Source organism: Arachis ipaensis, chromosome B8, assembly GCF_059453495.1.
Source record: "Arachis ipaensis isolate K30076 ecotype BB chromosome B8, ASM5945349v1, whole genome shotgun sequence".
NCBI classification, from domain to species: Eukaryota; Viridiplantae; Streptophyta; class Magnoliopsida; order Fabales; family Fabaceae; genus Arachis; species Arachis ipaensis.
Window position 1 is genome coordinate 141,548,437 of NC_142443.1, and position 26,070 is coordinate 141,574,506.

Genomic DNA, 26,070 nt, shown 5'->3' on the forward strand with positions numbered 1-26,070 from the left:
GCCTTTTCCTAAGACCTCCTTGATTTTGTATGGTCCTTTCCAATTGGCAGCGAGCTTTCCCTCCCCAGATTTGTTGACCCCAATGTCGTTTCTGATTAAGACTAAGTCATCTGGGGTGAAACTCCTTCGGATGACTTTTTTGTTGTACCTTGTAGTCATCCTTTGTTTCAATGCTGCTTCTCTTATCTGAGCTTCTTCTCGGACTTCAGGGAGCAAGTCGAGCTCTTCTTTATGTCCCTGTATATTCCTGATCTCGTCGTGGAAAATCACTCTTGGGCTTTGCTCATTGACCTCTATTGGGATCATGGCTTCTACGCCATAGACTAGTCGGAAGGGTGTTTCTCCAGTGGCGGATTGGGGAGTTGTTCTATAAGCCCATAGTACTTGTTGGAGTTCTTCGGCCCAAGCCCCTTTCGCGTCTTGTAACCTTTTCTTCAGCCCTGCCAGAATGACTTTGTTGGCTGCTTCGGCTTGCCCATTGGCTTGTGGGTGTTCCACCGAGGTGAACTGGTGTTTAATTTTCATACTGGCTACTAGGCTTCTAAAGGTGGAGTCGGTGAACTGGGTTCCGTTATCTGTGGTAATGGAACAAGGTATCCCATACCTTGTGATTATATTTTTGTAGAGGAACCTCCGACTTCTCTGTGCAGTGATGGTGGCCAGTGGTTCTGCTTCTATCCACTTTGTGAAGTAATCTATTCCCACTATTAGGTATTTAACTTGTCCTGGCGCCTGGGGAAAAGGACCTAACAAATCCATTCCCCATTTTGCAAAGGGCCATGGAGAAGTGATACTAATGAGCTCTTCTGGGGGAGCCACGTGGAAATTTGCATGCATTTGGCATGGCTGGCACTTTTTCACAAATTCTGTGGCATCTTTCTGTAAGGTTGGCCAGTAAAATCCAGCTCGGATCACTTTCCTGGCCAATGACCTGGCTCCGAGGTGGTTCCCGCAGATTCCGCTATGTACCTCCTCCAACACCTCGGTGGTTTTTAAGGTCGGTACACACTTTAACAATGGTGTTGATATCCCCCTTCTGTAGAGAACATTTTTCACCAAAGTATAGTGTTGTGCTTCCCTTCGGATTTTTTGGGCTTCTTTTTCCTCCTTAGGGAGGATGTCGAATTTTAGGTATTCGACTAAGGGGTTCATCCATCCGAGGTTTAATCCGACCACTTCAAAGACTTCTAGTGTGTCTTCTGTTTTTACCACTGAAGGTTCCTGGAGAGTCTCTTGAATCAAGCTTCTGTTATTTCCTCCTGGCTTGGTACTTGCTAGCTTGGATAGGGCGTCTGCTCTGCTGTTTAGATCCCGAGTTATGTGTTTCACCTCGGTTTCTGCAAAGCGCCCCAGGAGCTCCGAGGCTTTCTCCAAGTACCTTTTCATAGTTGGGTCTTTTGCCTGGTATTCCCCACTTATTTGGGAGGTCACTACCTGGGAGTCGCTGTATACCATCACTTTCGTGGCACCGACTTCTTCAGCCAGCTTCAATCCTGCGATCAAGGCTTCGTATTCTGCCTGATTATTTGAAGCTGGGAATTTGAACTTGAGGGAAACTTCTATCTGGGTTCCCCTTTCATCTACCAATATTATGCCTGCGCCACTTCCTGTTTTATTGGAGGACCCATCCACGTAGAGTTCCCAGGTAGTCGGTTTATCCTCTTGATCCCCTGCATATTCAGCAATGAAGTCGGCGAGGCACTGGGCTTTAATCGCCGTCCGAGTTTCATACTTTAAGTCGAACTCGGAGAGCTCTATTGCCCATTGTACCATTCTTCCTACAATATCCGTCTTTTGGAGGATTTGCTTCATGGGTTGGTTCGTGCGGACTCTTATTGTGTGAGCCTGAAAGTAAGGCCGTAGCCTTCGAGAGGCTATTACTAAGGAGTAGGCAAACTTTTCTAATTTGTGGTACCTTAGCTCAGGGCCCTGTAGAACTTTACTGATGAAGTAGATTGGGTGTTGCCTGACCTCCTCTTCTCTTATCAAGGCTGCCGAGACAGCCCTGTCTGCCACGGAGAGGTATAGGATGAGGTCTTTTCCGGCTATAGGTCGGGTCAAGATAGGAGGTTGGCTCAAGAACTTTTTGAACTCCTGGAACGCCCCCTCGCATTCGGGGGTCCACTCAAACTGGTGCCCCTTTTTTAGTAGGGAGAACAGTGGAAGGGATCTTAATGCTGATCCTGCCAAAAATCTGGAGAGAGCTGCTAGTCGGCCATTCAGCTGTTGGACTTCTCTCAAACAAGTCGGGCTTTTCATCTCTAGGATAGCTCTACACTTGTCGGGATTGGCTTCGATCCCTCTTTGTGTTAGCATGAATCCTAGAAATTTTCCTGCCTCCACTGCGAAGGTGCACTTTGCAGGGTTTAGTCTCATCCCGTGCAACCTTATGGTATCAAAGACTTGTGAGAGGTCGGATAGGAGGTCGACTTCTTCCTTGGTTTTTACCAGCATATCGTCGACATACGCTTCCATTAAGCTCCCTAAGTGGGGGGCAAACACCTTATTCATCAGCCTCTGATATGTGGCCCCTGCATTTTTCAATCCAAATGGCATGACCACGTAGCAATAGTTGGCTCTGGGCGTGATGAATGATGTTTTTTCCTGGTCTGGTTCATACATCGGGATTTGGTTATACCCTGAGTAGGCGTCCATGAATGACAGGTATTGATACCCCGAGCTAGAGTCCACTAGGGCGTCAATGCTTGGTAGTGGATAAGGGTCCTTGGGACATGCCTTATTTAAGTCGGTGTAGTCGACGCACATTCTCCATTTACCATTTTGTTTTTTGACTAGCACTACATTGGCTAGCCATGTTGGGTATTTGACTTCTCTGATGAAGCCGGCTTCTAGGAGCGCCTGCACTTGCTCTTCTACTACTAGGGCTCGCTCTGGGCCGAGCTTGCGTCTTCTTTGTTGTACAGGTCGGGACCCTGAGTAGACCGAGAGCTTGTGAGACATGAGCTCGGGATCTATCCCAGGCATGTCGGAGGCCTTCCAGGCGAAGAGATCGGAGTTATCTCTTAGGAGCTTAGTCAACCCTTGTCTTAGGGTTTCCCCTAGGTTGGCTCCTATGTGGGTGTTTTTTCCTTCCTCTTCGCCGACCTGAATTTCCTCAGTTTTTCCCCCGGGCTGTGGTCGTAGCTCTTCTTTAACCCTTGCTCCCCCGAGTTCTATTGTGTGGACTTCTCTGCCTTTTCCTCTCAGGTTTAGGCTTTCATTGTAGCACTTCCTTGCCAGCTTCTGATCTCCCCTCACTGTTGCTATTCCCGACGAGGTCGGGAACTTCATGCAGAGGTGGGGCGTCGATACCACCGCTCCGAGTCGATTAAGGGTAGCCCTGCCGATTAAAGCATTATAAGCCGACCCCACGTCGATGACTATGAAGTATATACTCAGAGTCTTTGATTTTTCCCCCTTTTCAAAGGTGGTATGGAGGGGTAAGAATCCTAGTGGCTTTATTGGCGTGTCACCTAATCCGTACAAGGTGTCGGGGTAGGCTCTTAACTCTTTCTCATCTAAACCTAGTTTGTCGAAAGCGGGCTTGAAGAGGATGTCTGCTGAGCTTCCTTGGTCCACTAGTGTTCTGTGTAAATGGGCATTTGCCAGGATCATGGTAATTACCATTGGGTCATCGTGCCCAGGGATTACTCCTCGCCCGTCTTCCTTTGTGAATGAAATGGTCGGAAGATCGGAGGACCCCTCTTCGACCTGGTAGACTCTCTTGAGATGTCTTTTTCGAGAGGATTTTGTGAGTCCCCCTCCCGCAAATCCTCCTGAGATCATATGGATATGTCTCTCCGGAGTTTGTGGTGGTGGGTCTCTTCTATCCGTATCTTCTCGCTTTCTTTTTCCATGACCGTCCGACCTTTCTATGAGATATCTGTCAAGCCGACCTTCTCTGGCTAGCTTTTCTATCACATTTTTAAGGTCGTAACAGTCGTTTGTGAAGTGTCCATATATCTTATGGTACTCGCAGTAATCACTGCGGCTCCCCCCTTTTTTATTCTTGATGGGTCTGGGGGGAGGCAGCCTTTCAGTATTGCAAATTTCTCTGTATACATCCACTACAGGAACTTTCAATGGAGTATAAGAGTGATATTTTCTTGGCCTATCAAGGCCGAGCTCTTCCTTCTTCTTCGCTTCCCTCTCCCTTTCTTTCGTTGAGGGAGGGTGCCCGATTCGCAAACTCGGGTCTCTTAGCCTAGCGTTTTCTTCCATATTGATGTACCTTTCAGCTCTTTCCTGTACATCGTTTAAAGAGGCGGGGTGTCTTTTTGATATGGACTGTGAGAAGGGACCTTCTCTAAGACCATTGACTAGCCCCATGATGACCGCTTCGGTGGGCAGGTCTTGAATCTCCAAACATGCTTTGTTGAATCTTTCCATATAGGCCCGTAAGGACTCCCCGACCTCCTGTTTTATTCCCAGGAGGCTTGGTGCATGTTTTACTTTGTCCTTCTGGATGGAGAACCTCATCAAGAATTTTCTTGAGAGGTCTTCAAAACTGGTAATTGACCTCGGAGGGAGACTGTCGAACCACTTCATCGCTGCTTTTGACAAGGTTGTCGGGAAAGCTTTGCATCGTGTAGCGTCAGAAGCGTCGGTCAGATACATCCGACTTTTAAAGTTGCTCAGATGATGCTTTGGATCGGTGGTTCCATCGTAGAGGTCCATATCGGGGCTTCTAAAGTTTCTCGGAACTTTTGCCCTCATTATGTCCTCGCTAAACGGATCTTTCTCTCCTAAGGGAGAATCTTCTCTATCGCCTTGGGAATTCCGACCCTTGAGGGAGGATTCTAACTTTAAGAGTTTTCTTTCTAACTCTTTTCGTCGCTCCATCTCCTCTTTTAGGTTCTTTTCAGCTTCCCTTTGTCGTTCCCGCTCCTGTTCTAGCTGCTCGAGGCGGCTATGGATTAGCCCCATAAGCTCACTAGCGAGAGGGGGTCCTTCTTTTTCTGACTCGCGCCCCTCCGAGGAGTTTACCTTCGGATTTTTGATTCCGGAAGTGCCTTCCTTATTTTGATCATTAGCTTCCTGGTGGAGGTTCTGATCTGCTTCATTGTTTCCAGTGTTCAAATTCTCTTGATCAGAATCTGTCTCCACATGACCTTCTTCAGGGGATCTTTCCGCCATCACTGGTTAATCTCTCGGTTCCCCGGCAACGGCGCCAATGTTACGGTGGGTAACCAGAGATTAGTGGGCCGGATGACGTTGGTTGGCCCAAACGCGTGAGGGAGGTGGCTATCGAGTGCACCTGAAACTCGGTGTTCCTCCGTCCGACTTGTGCGTGTGGAAGAATGGGGGGTGGTACCTGCAATGACACTCCAATGCCTAAGTTAGCAAGAGCGTGAGCAAGTTGGGAATGTATTGGGACTTAGTGATACCTGAGGGATGTCAGGGTATTTATAGTGGTGAACCAATAACCACCGCTGAAGTAGTGCCACCTTTTTAGGTGGATAACCGTTCCCATATCTTAGGGAGGTTAAGATATGGCTCTACGAAGTGGTTAGAGAGTTTCTAGGGACAGTTACTCATTCGAATGAGTGTTATCTGCCAGCTAACCCTCGTATCCGACTTCTTTGGAGCAGGTCGTGTTCAGTACCGACTTTTGGGGATGAAGGCTGGTACTGGGGGAGGGCCAACCCCTTTGAGTTGGGCTTCTTTGCTTGGATCCTGGGCCCTATTTATTGGGCCAGGGTATGAACAAGTATTATTTATAAAAAATAAAAATAAGATAGAAATAAGATAGAAATAAATAAAAATAAGATAAAAACAAAGGTTTAGTATTTTACATTCTCTTTCCTCAATTATGAGGGTTAGTTGTTCTTCATCTCAATACGTACGGTGATTATATATCTAGCCGTTTAATTAAGTGAAACATAGAGTAATAATAATATTTTACTTTTATAGCTACGTTCTCATGTCATTGAACACTGAAATTTGCCAATTAAAAATTTGCCACGAGAAGAGTGCGTATAGCTTTTTTTTTTTTTTCCTTATGGGTTTAGCTATTAAGAAAACATTAGAGTTAATTAAATATTTTTTTGTAAAAATATTTTATTAATTTTAATATTTTTTATATAAAAAATATAATTATAAAATTAAAAATAATTTAGAGATTTAATTAAAAATAAAAAAATATACAAATTTAATTAAAAATTTAATAAAATTATAAAAATTAACAGAATAATTAAACTATTAATTAATTAAAAACACTCATTACATATTTTAATAGGAGAAAATTCAATTTTTTTTTTTTAACTTTTTTTTATTAAAAATAATCTTTTAATTTGGTCCTTATTCATATAATATATGAAGGACAACATAAATTTTAAAAATATCTTTAATATTTAATTGATTTCAATTTAGTCTCCCAAGCTTTTGATTAGTTTTAAATCTACTTCTATTGTTAAGTTTTTGACAATCAATGTATGGTTAACTTTTTTTTTTTTTTTCAATTTTACTTTTCTTATATAATTATTAGACCGGAGAAGAAGTTACTATCAAAATTATTAGCCAGCAATAAAAATTATCAAGAAGATTAGTAATGCTTCGTAGACAACAAATCCAAATCAACAAAAACAAAAGATTTATAACAGTCACATATGAAACACGTGTGTATTACATCTGTTATTAAATAAAACAGATTTCACATTTTAATTCGAATTTTGGATGTTACGTACGTAGTTGTTATGGTTCACGAATTTTGGATGTTAACTATATATATGACATTGAGTGCCGTTATTATAAGTGGATTCGATATAAAATGTAAGGATTCAAGAGATATAAGATTAAGAAAAAATAGCATAATTTAGGATAAACGTTCTCTTAGTATTTATAATGTATCTATTGTGAATTTAGAAAATAATTTATACTTGATTCTTGTTAAATTTAAATGTTTTGAGAAACCAACTTGGGTTGCTCGTAGGGGTGGCAAGCGAGAAAGTCTGTTCCGTCTCGCCAGAAATTTGCCTTTTGGCGGGCTAACTCGCTTCGTTTCGCCTAATGAGGCGGTCTCAAAATTCCACTCACTCCGCCTAATGGCGCGCTGACAGAATGGCGGGCTAAGCCCGCCAAATATCATATTTTTTACTTTTAACTATTATAATTTCTAAAGGTATAAACAAATTATAATTTTTATATTCACAAATATTAAAATTTTTGTAATTATAAATATTTAATAAATATAATCATAAACCAAGTTTTCATCAAAAACATAATTATAAATATTGTTCCCAAAGCAAAATAAACATAATCCAAAACATAATTATAAATATTGTCTCTAAAACAAAATAAACATAATTCAAAACACTCAATTTTCATCTTCATTCTCTTGTAAGTTAGGTTGGGGGAAGTTGGGTTTTGGCGAAAAAATTGTAAAAATACCCCTTGCTAAAAAAATACTAAGTCCGGCAGGGAAGTCCGCCCCACCCTGTTAAAGCCTGCGGTTTAAGTGGTGCGGGTTAAGCGTGCTTTTGCTATTTGGCAGTCCAAATTTTCTAGCCCAACTCGCCTTTTTGGCGGGTTACGCGGGCCGGCCCGGCGGGTTTAGATCCGTTTGCCACCCCTAGTTGCTCGAGTAGTAGTCAGCTCATTCGTCCGCTTAAGTAAGTGTAAGGAGTTCGAATCTCGACTTGTGTATGGAGCAACCTATTAGTCAATGGCAGACCTTTAAATGAAGTTTAAATCCAAGACGAATTAATCATTAGCTTATCGAATTAGAAAATACAGTGGACAACAAAAAATATATTTTAAATTAATGGCAGTGTGTTTTTTTCTGCTTGTCCAACATGCATAGTACATACACTTGGCTCTCCTAACTCGCTTAATTATAACATGAAATGTCAAAAATACCCCTCTATTGGTGCTTCTCTACCAACACACATCCCACTTTAGCTTTCTTCTCTGATCTCCACCTCCACTCCCCCTTATTGGGATGAAGATGACAAAAGCTTCGGAGTTATTTGTTGGAAGGTAAGGTTGTTCTTCTAAATATACTTCTTAGAATGATGCTTAGGAAATTAATTTAGTGGGATCCAAAAGATGACAAGTTTGATAGATGTTGATTGAGCGCTATTTGAAGAGAAATTTAAAGTGTTCTTTGGATTCATGGAGAGAAAGGGATATTTTTTACATTTTATATTTGTGAGTGTATGTTGGATAATATAATTATATATTATTAAAACATATATAATGAGATCGAACTCACATCCTCTTAATTGAGTATAGGGAGACTATGTCATTTGAGTTATAACTTATTGGCTTTTTTTTTTTAACCAAAAATAAGAGACTCGAACTCGCAACCTCTTAATTGAGTATAAGAAACAATAACTCATTGGCGAGAAAAAACAATACTTTAATTTCAAGAATAATTATAATCACATTATTAAAAAAAAATCGTTAGTCCTAATTATTAAATTCTTATTTTATTTTTATTTGTTATTTTTTTAAAAAAAATAATATTTGTTATGCTTGTCTTTTCTAAGTTAGTTATGCTACTCAGAAATTCATAAAAAAAATTTAAAATTCAAAATTTTGTTAATTTGTTAACGTAGTTTGTAGTTTAAAATTTAAAATTCTGTTAATTTGTTTTGTTTTTGTGTATATATATAGTTAATCATTCTTCTCTATTTTCATTTAAATAAAAAATACATAAATTCTCTTTAAAAAATTAAAAAAAATAAATATAAGAATTTAATACTGTGAGTATAAAAATTGTATACGGTAATTTGATATATTTAAATAATTTTATAAGTAATAAATTACTTTTGCTGATGTTATATAATATATTATTTGTCTAATAAAATTCTTTTACACTGTTATAATATAAAATTTAAATTTATTTTTTAATTGTTAAAAATAAAAATTAAGAATTATGACTATTTTTTAGAACAAATATTAATAAAATTCATCATTATTAATTACTTATTATTAGTTGTTTTTCAACTGATTGGACTCTATAAATACGAAGACAAGGTCTCTTTCCAAGCGAAAACAAGTTCCATTGCGCAAATCCCTTTTTGCTTCTTAGTATATAGTATATTATCACTTGCTTCTTTTTATTCTCTCTTTTATTTTTCATCATTTGGATATAGATTAGATAAAAATGAAAGGGAGTAGTAGTGTTGGTAATCATTTATTGAAGCAGCAAAACATGATTATGATTTTGATGCTATTTTGGTTCACCAAGTTGGGCATGGTTTTAGGGCATAATCATGTTTTGGGAGTGCAGCCATTGTCAAAGATTGCCATTCATAAAACCCTTCTTGCACTTGACAATATGGCCGCCATTGCTGCAGCTCCTACACTGCTGGGCATTTCGGTAATTTCCAATCTAATCATTCTTAATCTTGATTTTGATTTATGTATTTTATTTTATTTTAGTTGTTTCTCATCATTAATATATTCAATTATTAATTTGGATTTATTATTTGAGTTAAATTTTGATACATTGACGGCGTAAAATATTTTATATAATCGTGCAATTGCATCCGTTCTTTTGGATGACCATTCACACCGTCAGCAAAAATAGTAATTTTTTTATAAAATGACCTTACGAGGTGGAGTCGACTTCACGTAAAGTTATAACTGAGAGTCGTTAGATGATTTGACTTATTTGACTAAATTTTCATCTAACGGCTCTCAACTATCAATTTCACGTGAAATCGACTGTAGCTGAGTTTTCACCTACGCTGATTAGATGCATGTGTAAAATTGTTAAACACTCTTATTATTAAGGAAGGAGCATTATATTTTTTTCAATTAACCATTTTTTATTTTTTATTTATTATATTTTATACCAATAGATTAGAATTAAAGTTTATAATTTAAAATTCGGAATTTAAAATTTATAATTTAAACTTTAAAATTCAAAAAATGCTACCATCTTTATATTTTTCGAAATGCATTAACATTCGTTCCTACTTACTTTAATTTGGTGGTTGGCTTGTTGCATCTCTTGGATCCTACTTTGTGAATGGAAAATGCTTATTGGATGTTGGTTTAATTTAGGGGACAAAAACATAGAAGGAATGAACAGCTAATTATATTCAATTATTCATTATTCCTGTTAGTATTGTCACTACTCATTACTCACTATAAAAGTCTAAAAGTAAAATCTTATTAGGATAATAATATTCTCAATGTCGGGTTTTCTATAAATTATGATATTTAAACCCTTAATAAATTAATCAATAACCGGAGCAGGTAGAAAGCCTTTGCTATTTTATTTTAAGCATCATCACGTGTTAATATAAAATATTATTATCACCAGGAAAGTGGTATGATACATTATTAAAAAAAATCCAACTAGACATATCTAATAATCTAATAAATAAGTTTTTTTTTCTCCTGATAGAGTCAAGTCTAAATCAATAATGCTTCAATAACTGTGTATAAATATATATTAATTTAACAATAGGGATATTTTTATGTATTTATTATTCTCTGATATTAAATTTATATTTTATATTTTTTAACAATTTTTTTTCAAATATAATTAATAAGCGTTTATAATATGGTTGCAGGGCGAGGATACAGCATGGGTGACTGTGAAAGTTCTAAATCCAATGCCATCAAATGATGACTGGGTTGGAGTTTTTTCTCCTGCAAAATTCGAGTAATGCACTACTTCTCTCTCTCTCTCTCTTCTGAACAAAAGTTAGTAATTTAGTCAGTATTATTGGTAATAGTTATTAAATTAAAAAAAAAAAACAAATAAATCTTTAAAATTTTAATTCGAATATATAAGATTTTTTAATTAATTAAAATACAAAACATCTTTAATTTTTAAAATATAAGATATGTAAATTTTTCTGTTTAAAATATATAAAGACAAATTAATTTTTTAAAAAAATTTAAATATCTCATATTTAAAAAAATAAATAACGTTTATGTATTTTTAATTAATAAAAAATTTATTAATTACCACTCCGAAAACGTTTATTTAATAATACTTTCTCTATTTCATGAATGGAATCAATAGATACATTTTATAATGATTAATGACTAAATTTTAGTCATAAAATTAAAAAATAAAAAAGTGAGTCCTATTTTTTTTATTTCTACTTTTAGACACAAAAATTATAAAAAAAAATTCCCTTCATGATAAGAGCATCTTTCAGTACGTTTTAAATTTAGTGACAGATTTAATGTATCTGATTATACGGAAAGGTTATTATGATTATGGTAACTATGAGATTACGATGCATATGAATTTTTTGCGAATATTTAACAAGTGCAGTTAAAATTAATGTTATATTGTTTTATTATTTAGTAATAATTTTTAATTTAAAAAAATAAAAACAAAAATAATTAAATTTAAAAATTGGTCAAATAATTAAAAAAATATGACCTAAATTTAAATTATATTCTTTTAATATTGATAAAATTTAATAGCAACTATAATTGAGTCATATATATAAATCCGATGTAACCTAGTATATATACAGCCCAAAAAATAAAATACAATAATCATTCGTGCAACTCAAATGTTCATCCCATGTTTATAAGATTGGTTAGAGTATAATGATAATAATAATAATTTCTGGATATGTCATTCAAAGATATATGAACATGTGATTGAACAAAATAAATGAAAGTAAATTTATTATGAAATGCAGTTCAGGAAATTGTGCACCAGCACCAGACAGCATTGGCTGGCAAGAGACTCCATACATTTGCCAAGCTCCAATAAAGGTTAGCTAAGCTAATAAATCAGTGATATATATTATTAATAATTCAATTAGGAAGTCAACTTTTTTTTAGCCAATATTAGTAATTTTTTTAATTTTAATATATTCTAAATTCTTTAAAAAATATTAAAAAATAATTTATAATAAAAAAATTGACTAAAATTAGCTACTTCAGAGTTGGTTTATTATACCTTTTTATTAATTACTACCTCCATCCACAAATAATTGTTGTTTTTCGAGGATTTTTCCCGAATAAACAAAAATGGTTCTGTTCAAAAAAGGATAATTACACAATAAACCCTACTTAACTTTCTTTAAAATTAATGCTATTTTAATCATTCTATTAGATTTTATATAACTAAGATAGAGCTATAACTCAAATGACATAGTCTTTTTATCTTTACCTAGAAGTCTCGGGGTTTGAGTATCTCTCCTAACTTTGAAAAAAGATATGGCAGTTTTTTTTTTAGAGAAAATGACAAAAAAGTCCCTGATCTTTTGCTCCGTAGATATTTTTGTCCATAACCATTGAAAAATACTTTTAAGTCCCTGATCTTCACAAAATTTGGACAGATTAGTCCCTGACGGAGACATTTGGACGGATCAATCCCTGACGGAGGCATTTGGACGGAGGGACTGATCCGTCCAAGTTTTGTGAAAGTTAGGAATTTAAAAGTATTTTTCAATGGTTAGGGACCTATTTGTCTTTTTCTCTTATATTACTCGAATTATTGTAATGTGAAAAATGACTTGAATGAATGCATGTGACAGTACAAGTTTGCAAATCACGATAATTCAAACTATCTTAAGACTGGGGCAGCTGTTTTGAAGTTCCAGTTGATTAATCAACGTGAAGATTTCTCCTTTGCACTCTTTTCTGGAGGATTATCATTGGTAATGATTATTAAATACCATTTCATCAATTAATTAAGCATGTTAATAATACTCAAAATATAATAATAGATGAATTGAAATGCTGACTGGTATTCATGTGATTGATCACTGCAGCCAAAGCTTGTGGCAGTTTCAAAAAACGTGAGATTTTTTAACCCTAAAGCACCTGTGTATCCGCGTCTTGCTCTTGGCAAGTCTTGGGATGAAGTAAGTTCTTGAATAACATCCTTCAAATAGTTCATTTTGATGCAAAATCTATTGTATGTTTGAATATTAATTTTATATTTTGATGTATGTATTAGTAAATGTAAATATCTAGATAATTGGTTTTGTTTCGGATAAAATACAAAAAAAAATTACCACGTCATTCAACCTGGTTTTATGACTATATTCACACATGAAATATTAAAAAGTAGTTATATTTATTAACTAGATAATACGTAATTAAATTCGTGTGTTAAATATAATACACTCTTAGCATATCAAAATGAATCCTATTTTTACCATCAAATTGCTTTGAAATATCTTTTTATATGAATTTAAAATTTATATACAGATTTCTAATTACACAGATTTCTAATTACATGTCCTTAAAATTTTATATGCGTAAAAATATTTTACACAGATTTCTAATTACATGTCCTTAAGTTAATAAAAATAATTTTTTGCTACACTACTAAAATGATCATTAAAAAAAAAAGATTGAATTATTGTGCTATAATTAATGCTGGGGTTATGTAAGTTGGTGCATGAGTAATATAAATTAGAATAAATAAACAAATTAGTCTCTAAAAAATTATTCGTTTTTTCATTTGATTTTCAAATGGTTTTTTTAATCAAATTCGTCTCTTAAAGATTTTAAATTAGTTATGTTAGTCCTTACGTCACTTTCTTTATCGATGGTGTTAAAATTTGCCAATGTGATACGTTAAGTGATATCATAGTATACATCTAGGAGTTTTAATTGACTATTAACATAATAAGTTTATGAAATTAGATCAAATCCACCTCCAATTGAGGAATTCCAATGCTTTATGAAATTAGATCAAGTCAAAACCCAATTAAAGGAAGAACTTGAGACATTGAAATCTCTCAATTTAGAGTTAGTTTGATCTAATTTCATAAACTAATCATATTAATAGTCAATTAGGACTACTAGGTGTGTGTTGTGAAGTTCGTTAACTTGCCACACATCAACAAACTCTGACGCCGTTAGCAATGGAATTGACAGAATGACTAACATGACTAATTTAAAATCTTTAAAGGACGAATTTGATTAAATCTTTCGGGACCAATCTGAAAAAAACGAATGATCCATTAGTGACTAATTTGACCATTTATTCTATAAATTAAGCATTGATAGATGATAACAATGTAAAGAAATGTTTAAATAAGTGCAGATGACAGTCACATGGACAAGTGGATATGACCATAGAGATGCCATACCCTTTGTTGAATATGTTTCTAATGGAGGAGAGGTTAGACGTGCTCCTGCTGGAACATTGACATTTAATCGAAACAGCATGTGTGGTATGAATTTAATTACTCATGATCTGTTTGAAGTTGATTAATACTTAATTATTGATACAACTATTTAAATTAACGAATAAGTATGTGATTAATTTCGAAAATTCTTACAGGTGAACCTGCACGAACTGTTGGGTGGCGTGACCCAGGTTTCATACACACAAGCTTCCTTAAGAACTTGTGGCCTAATTTGAGGTTTGCATGCATTCAACTATCATATTCGTATGTTCATGGCATTACCACTACTTGCCATTGTTTGTTCTAATTTGTTTTTTCTTTTTTCTTGTTAAAAATAAAAACACAGGTACATTTACACGTTAGGGCATTTTCTGACTAATGGCTCTTACGTTTGGAGTAGGACTTTTTCATTCAAGGCACCACCATTTCCTGGACAGAATTCATTGCAACGTGTTATTATATTTGGTGACATGGGAAAGGTAGTACCAACTATTAGAATTTCTTTTAACCAAAACTTAAAATAGTAGTGAACTCAAAACCTTTTTCTTCTCATGCAATCTTTCAGGCTGAGCGTGATGGTTCAAATGAATATGCTGATTATCAACCTGGATCACTTAACACCACTGATCGACTCATTGAGGATTTGGCAAATTATGATATTGTTTTCCATATTGGGGACATGCCATATGCCAATGGTTACATCTCACAGTGGGACCAATTCACAGCTCAAGTGCAAGAAATTTCAGCAAGAGTACCATACATGATTGCAAGGTTAGTTGGCTTCTTGGCATGTCCCTTGATTACATTTCATTGAAGTTATCATTTTCTACATTCTTATGAGACTGAAAAAATATCTGGTTCAGTGGAAACCATGAACGTGATTGGCCAAACACAGGATCATTTTATGATACTCCGGATTCAGGTGGTGAATGCGGGGTTCCAGCAGAAACCATGTATTATTATCCTGCTGAGAACAAAGCCAAATTCTGGTAAAATTCCTTCAATATAAATACAAAATATATGAAGCATCATTACCTTTTTTCGATTTGATTTCAGATTATGGATGAAAAATTGGAAAAATGCAGGTACAAAGCAGATTATGGCATGTTCCGGTTCTGTATAGCAGACAGTGAGCATGACTGGAGAGAGGGAACAGAACAGTACAAATTCATTGAGCATTGTCTTGCAACAGTTGACAGAAAGCAGCAACCATGGCTGATATTTGCGGCTCATCGTCCACTTGGGTACTCCTCTAATTCTTGGTATGGCATGGAGGGCTCATTTGAAGAACCCATGGGACGGGAATCTCTCCAGAAGCTTTGGCAGAAGTACAAAGTAGACATTGCATTCTATGGACATGTCCATAACTATGAAAGAGTATGCCCAATTTATCAGGTAAATAAAGCATGACTTGACATACCATTGTTTCATTGCTTCATGATATATATATATATATAGCTGAGAAATGTTAGTGTCCGCTCTTCATAAGTGACAAATGAAATGAGTAAAAATGACACAGCTAGAATGCTAATTATCTAAATGGCTATGATATGATGCAGAATCAATGTGTCAACGAAGAAAAAACACATTATTCTGGCACTGTGAATGGTACAATCCATGTTGTTGTTGGCGGTGGAGGAAGCCACTTGTCCGACTTCGTGGCGTCACCCCCTGTCTGGAGTATTTACAGGGACCGTGACTTCGGCTTTGGCAAGTTGACAGCATTCAACCATTCATATCTCATGTTTGAGTACAAGAAGAGTAGTGATGGTTTGGTCTATGACTACTTCACCATTCATAGGGACTACAGGGATGTCTTGGCCTGTGTGCATGATGGTTGTGAGAAAATCACTTCAGCAACCTGAGCGTTAGACTGTTATGTCCCTATGAGCTTTTAGTGATTTTTAATGATCTTGTAGTGGAATGGAATAAAACACTCAAAATAATAAGGGTCTTCTTATATATTTACTCTCCTTGTAAGATAGAGGAAGACTGGCACATAACTTCCAATATATGAGTGGAAATCACTCCACTAAAACTTTATAGCCTGTACTATACATTCATGTGCTCCCTATCTATGTTGCTTAATGGTAGAAAACTACATAAGATACATTACATCAGCATCAAATGAACCATAGACAAAATGAAATCGAATATGCACACCTGCTACCATCTTGGTTAAAGAAACTTTGTTGGCATTTGGCAAATTGCACTCTTAGACATGACAAATACAACTCCCTCTCTCTGAACTTGTGGGAAGCTAGCAATTTTGCAAATCCTTCATATAAGTTATGGAAGCCATCAAAAAGCATAAACATCATTGCAAACCAAAACTTTAGGTGAAACTTGTTAAAATTGGACTCAGTGCAAGATACTGACACTTGAAAGCCTTTATACATTTCTATCAACCATCCATTTCAATATCACAAACTTTGTTACTTTCATCAGCTGCTGAGTTGACAGATCCTAACAAATCATCAATTCTTAGAGGAGAGTGTCGAACACTGTATTGGAACATAACCTGAAAAATTGACAATTGGATTAAGACTACTACACTCAAAATTTCCATAAAAAGGAATGATAAAAAAATTAATATGAATCAATAATTTTTCCTGAGATTGTTGAACCAATAATTATCTATAGTGATTGTGTTAAATAGGATAAGTAGTGTTTCCCCTGGCAATCAAATGGTATACCTTGTGATTGCATTCCCTTTAATGTTTCATATGGATTTGTCATTCATCCGTACCCAAATATTGGTGTTTTAATGAAATGAGAAGTTGTGGTTAGTTTAAGAAGGTTGCTAGAATACTCCCTTACTACCTTAGAGAAACTATCAGCAGAAGCACGAGCACGGTTGGCCTTGCCTAGATAATTTAGATCAGCTTTCTCAAGTTTTCCATCCACCAAAACCAGTCCCCCTTCTCCAATTGCAAACCGTACAAGACATCCTGAATGCAACTCTGACTGCAAATAGAAGAAAGTTGTATAAAAATTACTTGGTAAAACATTGGAAAAAAAAGTGATTTTTGATGGTTAATTTACTTGTCTTTGCTTTTACATTTCATGATTGAAAGGTTGTCATACTATTCCACCCAAATGATTATTTTTCTCATCAATTGAATGATGTTCAAAAGAAAATCAATTTTCTAGAAGCCTTGTAAAGATACATTATATATAGTGGCAGAGATGCAGAATTTGTTTATTTTCACAATTAATTCAAGTAAAAGATACAGGAGCACAATTATTTCCTCTTTCAAACAAACCTCATGCATAAAGCCTCCATCTAAACATCCAAATACTACAGGAGGATCATCGGAAGTGCACAGCTTTCCACCTTCTTGTAGCTCCAAAACCACCTGGTTTGGTAAGCCAGAAAATTGATCGATCATCATTGGACCATCAGCACTCATTAAAATTATCTTATAAGGAAATAATGAATGAGTATGCAGACTTGAAGAATATACTTTATTTAATTTCATGATTTCATCTACCCAGTACTGTTGCTACCAGGAGAAAAAAAGTGTATCGGGAGACATGCAAAATCACACTATATCTATATATGGTAAAACTCCAACAGAGCAAGCATATACTTCACAATGAGGTTGTCTTATGAGATATACACTTTTTCTTGAAAATCAAATTTGTACAACTCTCAAAGAAATATAAACTATAAACTATAAAGCAAGAAAATTGTTTCATAGTGTGCATAAAAAGATATACAAACAGTCAATCCATACATGCAATATTCAATTTATGTCACAAGGGCCGGAAATCCATAAACACGAGACAAAACTGAAATATATACACAACAAAGAAATGGAATGACAAGGCAAACAACAAAAATATAAAAAGGAAGCATGAACAGCACCTGCTGATGATTTGGAACCTGTCCTTTGCTATCTGTGTCCATGACATACTGACTGCAGTTCTCATCCTTCCAAACCAATGCTAGTGGTGTAATTCCTGTCTGATAGTGTGCATGCCTAAGAAATAAACCAAATCAAAAGGAATCACCAAAAAGAAAAAACAGCGCATAACAAATGAAAATGGAAAATAAATTTAACCAAAAGCTCATTATTAGACACCACAAGTAATATGTGAGAAAAGGCCCAGACACTGTTATTAATTCACTGCATATTATTTCTCAAGCATTAGGAATGACAGTTGAGAAGACTACATTTCTCAACAAATATGCAAAACAATCCATTTGCAAAATCTGTTAAGATGCATTCTGACCTAGGTTAGCATAATCGGAACGAATGTGTTTTGATATTGAAAGTTCTTACGAAATTCTCTCAACATCCACAGCAGTAGCACATAAAACAATACAAAGATTGAAGAATACGTTGTAAGGAAGGCTTGTGATTACTTGTTATAAAACAGAAGACCATCTTTGACATAAGGCACAGATCCAGTATAAGCAGCACATAAACCACTCTGGTCGCAGCAGTACACTGGAACCAAACTGAACCTGTACTTGTGATAATGCGAGGGAGGTTCACAAGCGCCAGTCTCAGCAAGCTTGGAATTCAACCAGAAAAACCTAAATTCTGCAGCGCAATCATAAAGCGAGTAGCCCCGCCAGCAAACCATGTCAATCACATAGTAAGTCTGATCCACCTGATAACCCAAAAACAAATGAAGTTTTTCAAGAACAAGATAGTGCAGAGAGAACAAGTGAAAGACACAAATTATCAAATTGCTAAGCAATACAAATAAAGGAGATCCCTATTATCACAATATTTATAGGATTTTATTTGTTTTCACATGTAAAAGTAACATCCCCCAAACTCAACTCTTGCAAACCTACACATCGGTGCACAAGAATCAAACTAATATATATGCATATCTTATTTTGCTTATAAATGGAACAGTTGCATTAACAAGTAAAACTAGAGGATCACAATTGAAAATAAATAAATAAAATTAAAGAAAACTCAGCAACGAAATAACTAACCTCGTGAAAAATGCAGTCCAAAATGGAGTAAGACTGAGCAGGACCAGAGGAATCCTTTCTTCTCGCACCATTCGGTAACTCCGACGGAAAACGGTGCAGTATCGAACCGTTCCTTAAACGACTTATCGTCGTGCCGTTGCACGAAACCACAAAGCATCGTTTTCCAGAAGGCCTAGCAAACACAAACCTGCAAAACAATAAACAGACAATCAAATTTGAAATTCAAATTTATTTGAAACGAAAACTTCTAGAAGATTCAATTAGGAACGAGAGTAAGTAAGAACTACGAACCAGTCTTGTGAGAGATTTTCGGGAATGTCGATCATCCATTCGGGATGCATCAGCTGTTTCGCGAACCATTTCCGAGCCTCCGCGCCTTTCAGCTTCGACGCTTCAACCACGTCAAGCTCCTTCGGTGACTCGGGAGCTTCAGAGTCAGGTATAAGTTCGTCGTGAAGTTCGGGTGCTGATACGGGTTCGGGTTCGAGTTCGTGCGGTTGTTCGAGCGATAAGGCGGTGGAGGCGAGGAATCGAGCATGGTTCTGGGCGTCGCGTCGATTCTGTGCCTGCCGGAGCAGGGACTGCTGCCTGCGCTTCTCTTGATCAGAGATCAACGGTCGTTTGAATGGACGGCGGAGATCGTGCGGTGCCATGGCTAGAGCCGCTCCTTCAGCTTCTCTCAAATCACAACACAAAATAATATACTGAACACATACATAGTTTGGCGCTTTCCCCGTCGTTTTGAACGTTTTTTTTTTTTTTTCTTTCTTTCTCTTTTTGCTACCGAGAAAAGAATCGTTTAATGGACTATCTTCAGGCCCAAAATGAGCATAACTAAAAGTTCTGAAGTTTTGTAAGCCCAAAAATAAACAAGAGCAAAAACAAACCTACATCCGAATGCAACTCAATCTATTATTTGCCGAAGAGCCTTAGCTCAATTTCACCCCTCCCCATCACTAAGGTCTAGAGTTCAAACTCTAGAGAATGTATTTGAGGGAAAAAATGTGATAAATATGTGAGGAGTATATGAGTGTGATGTGTACCTAAAATTTGGGGTTATCCAATCTATTGGGGTACCTAGAATTAGGGGTTGTCCAATTTACTGACAAAAAAAAAAAAAAGATCTATTATTTATCTTATGACCAAAAATCATATCTATTATTTATTCTTTCATTTGGTCAAAAGCAAAAAACACACACAACTCAATTGTTGACAGTAGGGGTGCACATGAGCCTGGTGAAGTCGAGTTTGATGTGACCCAGTCCCGACCCGAAATATATACCGGGTTTATTTATTAGACCCGAACCCGACACTAGACCCGATGAAACCAATACACTTTCGGGCCACAATTATACCGGGTGAAAATCGGGTGAAAACCGGGCCGTTAACATTATATTACGTTGATACCTTCTTGTAAGCTAGCATGTAAAAATATCTAAATTTCCAAGACTCCAACCATTATTTAACATGGTGAAATTCACTTAAAAAAATATAACAAGAACCAACCATTCTTTAAAATTAAAGCATAACCACAATCAATACTAAAGCAAAACTACAATCAATACTAATATTGTCTAATAATACCAAATATTTAAATCAATACAAATAACACAATATTATGCATTAGTCTAAAGTCTTATGCATTCTAAACATAAAACATTAACTTATAGTCTTATAATGACTAATAACACAAAATATTTAGGTTTACAATACTTAAATTCTACATAAGAATAGTCATGATCCATTACTAATAACACAAAATATTAATTGTGTATGATGATCGGGCCATCGGACTGACTTCGGGTGACCCGAGCTATGACCCGAGCCCGATCCGAAATAATGGCCGGGTCTATTTTTGAGACTCTTACCCGGCCCTAAACCCAATAAAATCACACCAAATTAATCCCTAAAGTGTTCGAAACCGGGCCGGACCGGATCTGTGCACCCCTAGTTGACAGAAGCCATCATCTGAGCAAAAATACTTCGTGCAGAATAATGGAAGAACAGGCAAATTCTATTTCCCATAATACAAAGCAGGTTTAAAGGCAAGGGATTTGCATGATAGATGGTTAGGCTTTTGAAGAGGAAAATATTAAAACGCAGTGATATATGGTTGGGATTTTGAAGGATTTAAAAATGAGCTCAGATAGGGAGTCAATAGACTATTTGTACATAAACATCTTTTGAAAAACTTACAGATCTAGAGCTCTAATACTATGTCATGATACCACTCATCCCAAAAATTTCAGTTGCTGGCAAAAGGTAATACTAATAGTTATATCTCTAATACTCCCTAATCTTTTATTGTACACATTGTACAAATATTCCATTGGTTCCTCGTATTTTCCCTTTAAAAATAGTAGAATTAGTATAACCTGAACCGGGTTTTTGAACTGTTAATTTTGTTAACGCATAACTTGACATTCGGCTGAACCGGTCATGAACAGAGAACAGTTCAAGTTGAACAGCGCTACGAAGAAGTGCGTTGAGTGGTGAGTATGGAGCAATCGCTGTGGGGTCATTTGCCGCTTCTTCTGAGGGCCAACACAAAGGAATCCGTTGAATACATTCTTGAATCACTCTGGCGAACGCGAAAGTGCGGTCTCGACTCTTCAGAACGACGTGTCATCCAAGACATCCTCCAGCTTCAAAACGACACCGACCTCGACCCCGTTAGCTGCCGTTTTAATCTTCCTTCAATTTCAACTCACCAACTGTTTGTAATAATGCTTAGCTGAATTCTTTTTCTTCTCGTCTCTTCTATTTGCAGCTTCTGGTGTGTCTTCGAATGTTGATTCGGAGGTGCGTGTATGAGAACACGAGCAAGGACGACATCACCAAGCTCTTTCCGAATGAAGTGTTGCCAGAACTGCAGAAGCTGTTGACGATTCTGTTGCACAAGTTTCAGCCATTGTGGCAACAAGATGTGCTCAAAGATAAGGTTCGTTCATTTACTTATTCTGATTTTGATTATGAGTGCGATTTTTTCTAAGGATTGTTGTAATTTGGAGTGTGTGTGTGTGTGTATGTGGTGTGTTTCAGAATGTTGTGCCTAGGTTAAAGGCAATGACATGGAATATGGCAAATGCTGATGAAGATTCAACAGACCCTGCAGCTGTTATTAATTTGAAGGTATATAGGCATATAGCACCTATTCAACTGTAGTAAGATCAATCTCTTTAAATACTCTTTTCTTTTTTAGGGAGAATCACTAATTTCGTCCATGGAAGATTGAAATACTGATAAATTAATCACAAGTAGAGATGAAATTGTTAGCAATTGATCTTTTAGGGGCTATTTTGTTAGTTTTTTTTTTATATTTTAGAGACTAATTTGCCAAAGCTGTGCCTGTAAGGGTTTTGTTAGTTTTTTATATCTTTGAGGGTAAAACATTTTTGCTAATGTGGATTATAGAAAATATATGGTTGAATGTCAATGCATATAACTTTGTTTTTGTTGCTGGTCATACAATAAAATTAAATTCTAAAGTTGCACATATGGTATTCAATGTATAATGGTCAAGTTCAACTTTATGATTTTCAGCTTCAAAATGATTCTCAATTTCACTCTGGAGAGCTTGATGTTAAGTTCCGGTTGGCTACGGACACTCTAGAGATGATGCTGAAATCAATGCACAGTATTAGAGACCAATTTTCAACCTCAGTAAATATTTTCCTGAAATTTGTTCTTTCATATAGTATTGGATAGGAATAGAATTCTATTTTTATTTTGGCTTTGTGATATTTTAATTAGCCTGTCTTATGTTGTTAGGAGGAGGTACCAAATGGCCATTAGTAACAGTAAACCAGTGGAGTTTCACACGAGATGTGTCATAAAGAATGGTATGCTTGACTAACTCGGTGTGCTGCTTTTCTTAGGGTTTGTTTGGTTGTCAAGTTAAAAATTAAGTAGAATTTGTGGGTGAGTTCCGTGTAATTTTACACATTAAAATCATAAATGAAAATTTCCTTCTTATGTTCAATCTGCAACCAAACATACCCTTAGTAGACTAAAGCTTGCCAAATTTTTTGTGGCAAAAAATAATCTGATTGATATTTTAACCTAAGCATTGTTGAAATATTTAAATCAAATTGCATTCTTCACATATTTGAAATTTTCTTTCAGGGAGGGGTGCAACTATATTGTGTTGTGTTTCTACCCAACAAGTTAAAACTTTTCATTAGCTGTAATCTTCTATGAGAAACGGTTCATAACATGTTTAATAGCCCGTCAATGGCCAAGTGATCAAGAGAACTGGAAATAAAAATTGCCGGGTCGATTCTAGACTCTCCAGATCATTACATGTAAAACTGTAAACATCTGTTAGATTTCGAGTATATATATATGGCTGATCCTTAAACACTCTGTACTAAGTAAAGAGTGCTGTATTTACCAATTAAACAAATCTTAGCTCTTCATTTATTTTTTTATATCAATGATTAAAATTTATAATTTAGGATTTAGAATTCATAGTTTAAATTTTAGGGTTTATATCAAGGGGCGTCCTTACTTTCTCCAAAGCGCATTAGCATTTGCCTATATATATGGTATTTGATTTAGTTTCAAATTCTCTAATTTGTCACTTCTGATATCTTGCAGATAATAGAAGTGTGTAATATCTGCCAAATACTGAGGTTGAAGTTGATGCTGTGTCTGATTTATAAAGTTAATACTTGATGGTGATTTCAACTTGATCTGAGTTTTGGATCTTTGCGTATTTGAAGGGGGCTTCAAGCTGCATTGACATTTGTGGTGGTGGTGAGGGAGTAGTTGAAGCATGATTCGGACTGATCCTTAAAAACTGACCAAACCTTTGGCATTTGATGATTGGTTTGGTATTTATTATTATTTTTAATTGTTTATATAGTCGTGCTTTTTAGATGAGAACATTCTAATCTTATACAACTTGCGTTAATATAACGTCATAGTTTAATGGATAGAGCAGTTTCCTTCCCTGGATAGAAGCTATTCTATTGCGTAATTCATGGATGTGACAACCCCATTTGTAATGGGAATATAGAAGTTTCAACTTTCAACAAATAAATATGCATACTTAATTACTTAGCATTTTTTTATCAAACGCGAAAAAAAAAATAGTATATAAGGCTGCGAGAACAGGACAGGACAAGACACTGAAAACAGAATAGGACAAGATACTGATGGACAGAGATACAAAATTTTATGTTTTTGTATTCTGTTTGGTGATAAACTAGAACAAATTATGAAAATCTAATTTATTCTCATTTTTTTTTCATTCAAAAAATTTGAGATAAAAAATATAATAATAAAATATATAATTATGAAAAATTAACAAAAATAAAGAAAAAAAATAAAAAATAAGTTATGTTTCTTGTTAGTATCTCCGTGTTCTTTCTGTTAGAATAGAGACAAAATACACTAATTCAGTGTTTCTAGATACACTGTCTCTGTCCAAGTCTCTTTTGCCAAACACAATTTTGTGTTTCTGTGTCCTTATCTTAGTGTCTCTATAAACAAACAAACGCAGCCTAAAAGTTTAGATTGGTTTGGCGCTAGTCATTGCACTGAAAAAAAATAATGCATAAAATTTTCGGCTTTTTTAACTGCAAATACAGATATCTATGGATCATTTACTAAACTGACTTTTGTATTAGCAGCAAAAATTAACACGTAATTGTAAAATATGAAATTCTTTTTACTTATCAAGACACATAATAGTTGTGCAATATGCAGGCTATAAACTTTTGTTAAATAGTGTGTTTAAAATTTAGTGAGAATGGTGCCTCCTATTATTTATTTATTTATTTTGTTTGGTTCCATCAAGTGCAATCTTGTTACCTCTTTGTTGAACAAAGTTCCGTTGGATTTTCTGAAAAATCTAAGTATCTAATCTTACCAGCTGTGTAGGGATCCAGTGAACTCTTCCACCTGTTTTGGTTCTGTTCTTTTCTTGTTGGCAAAGACATAGTGATAATGTGTAACTATGTAAGTAACAGAAATATCTTGGTTTTTTTGACAGTGGGAATGTGGCAGTCTCGTGAGGGATGTCATGTGATGTGTATTTCATTGGTTAAATGATCACAATATTCTTCCCTTTTTTTTTCTTTTTCTTTTTTTCCCCTTTGGGTATAATCACAATAATATTCTTCTTTGTCATCAACAATCAAGTGTTTGGAATAAAGTTACCAATCTATATAGCCAGTTAGGGCGTGATTGAAACTGAAAGCGCCTGACCAAAAAAAAAAGAAGAAGAAACCGAAAGAGGATATTTTTTTTTCTTTTTTTTTTTTTTAAATCCAAATTCAAATATAACTATTGATTGATTAATTAAAGTAACTAAGGAAGAGTAATACAATGACTTGTGTACAATGTCGAGAATTGGAATTCTGGAAAAAAAAAATTAAAATCGTACTTTGATAGCGACTTTATCTAATTATTATAGATATAGTTAATAGATTATTATCATTGACTCATATTTTGTATGCAAAGTTACTCATATATTAAAAATAAATAAATAAATAAAACGCAAACTAATAGTAGAATACAACTTATTCTGATAAATTTTTAGGATTAAGTAACATTTTGGTCTTTATAATTTTAGTCGAAAATCAAAATCATTTTAAAATTTTTTTTTGTTGCATTTGAAATCATTTTGAAAATTGAATTTTATTTTAAAATTATTTTTCATTCAAAAAACCCTTTATATTTATTATTCTCTCTTTCTTTTTTATCATACTTTTCTGCTCTTCATCTTCACAAAAAAAAATTTTTTAAAAGAATTCTGTACACATAAAATCATGTTTGACATTAAATTAATAAATTAATCAAACAAATTAACAAAGAAAAATTATGGAAAAACAATGTTAATTGTGAACAATAAATTTAAAAAAAAGGTAAAATTAAAATTAAAAATTAGATCATTAATTAATTATTTAATTTTAAATTTTAAAATTTAAAAAATTAGGATTAGTATTTAAACTCATTTACACTACGTACGGTTATTCCTCATCTCACCATAACCTCCAATACACGTCTAAAACTCACCGTCATCTTCTC

General features: G+C 35.1%; 3 protein-coding genes across 4 annotated transcripts; 2 read left to right on the forward strand and 1 right to left on the reverse strand.

The window, feature by feature from the left end:
• Positions 1-9,013: 9,013 nt before the first annotated feature.
• Positions 9,014-16,037, forward strand: LOC107612978 (nucleotide pyrophosphatase/phosphodiesterase). 2 transcript variants are annotated; one of them, XM_016314787.3, is made up of 12 exons: positions 9,014-9,325; positions 10,530-10,621; positions 11,625-11,700; positions 12,468-12,590; positions 12,705-12,797; positions 13,991-14,120; positions 14,231-14,312; positions 14,422-14,554; positions 14,641-14,846; positions 14,939-15,064; positions 15,161-15,470; positions 15,635-16,037. In XM_016314787.3, exons 1-12 carry the CDS (start codon positions 9,110-9,112, stop codon positions 15,938-15,940), a joined length of 1,893 nt encoding a protein of 630 aa, XP_016170273.1. In that variant the 5' UTR covers positions 9,014-9,109; the 3' UTR covers positions 15,941-16,037. The 2 variants fall into 2 exon arrangements, with proteins under 2 accessions (XP_016170273.1, XP_088353049.1); XM_088496923.1 differs by having other exon boundaries at positions 14,476-14,554.
• On the reverse strand, positions 16,007-19,756 carry LOC107612979 (snurportin-1 protein). Its single transcript, XM_016314791.3, has 8 exons — positions 19,327-19,756; positions 19,036-19,222; positions 18,448-18,698; positions 17,947-18,061; positions 17,342-17,434; positions 16,899-17,042; positions 16,455-16,596; positions 16,007-16,353 (listed from the first exon to the last, which is right to left on the reverse strand). Exons 1-7 carry the CDS (start codon positions 19,686-19,688, stop codon positions 16,480-16,482), a joined length of 1,269 nt encoding a protein of 422 aa, XP_016170277.1. The 5' UTR covers positions 19,689-19,756; the 3' UTR covers positions 16,007-16,353; positions 16,455-16,479.
• A 1,230-nt stretch (positions 19,757-20,986) lies between these two features.
• On the forward strand, positions 20,987-24,079 carry LOC107614390 (uncharacterized). Its single transcript, XM_088496843.1, has 7 exons — positions 20,987-21,175; positions 21,396-21,707; positions 21,806-21,976; positions 22,078-22,167; positions 22,579-22,698; positions 22,807-22,877; positions 23,635-24,079. Exons 2-6 carry the CDS (start codon positions 21,534-21,536, stop codon positions 22,828-22,830), a joined length of 579 nt encoding a protein of 192 aa, XP_088352969.1. The 5' UTR covers positions 20,987-21,175; positions 21,396-21,533; the 3' UTR covers positions 22,831-22,877; positions 23,635-24,079.
• The last annotated feature ends 1,991 nt before the right edge of the window (positions 24,080-26,070 follow it).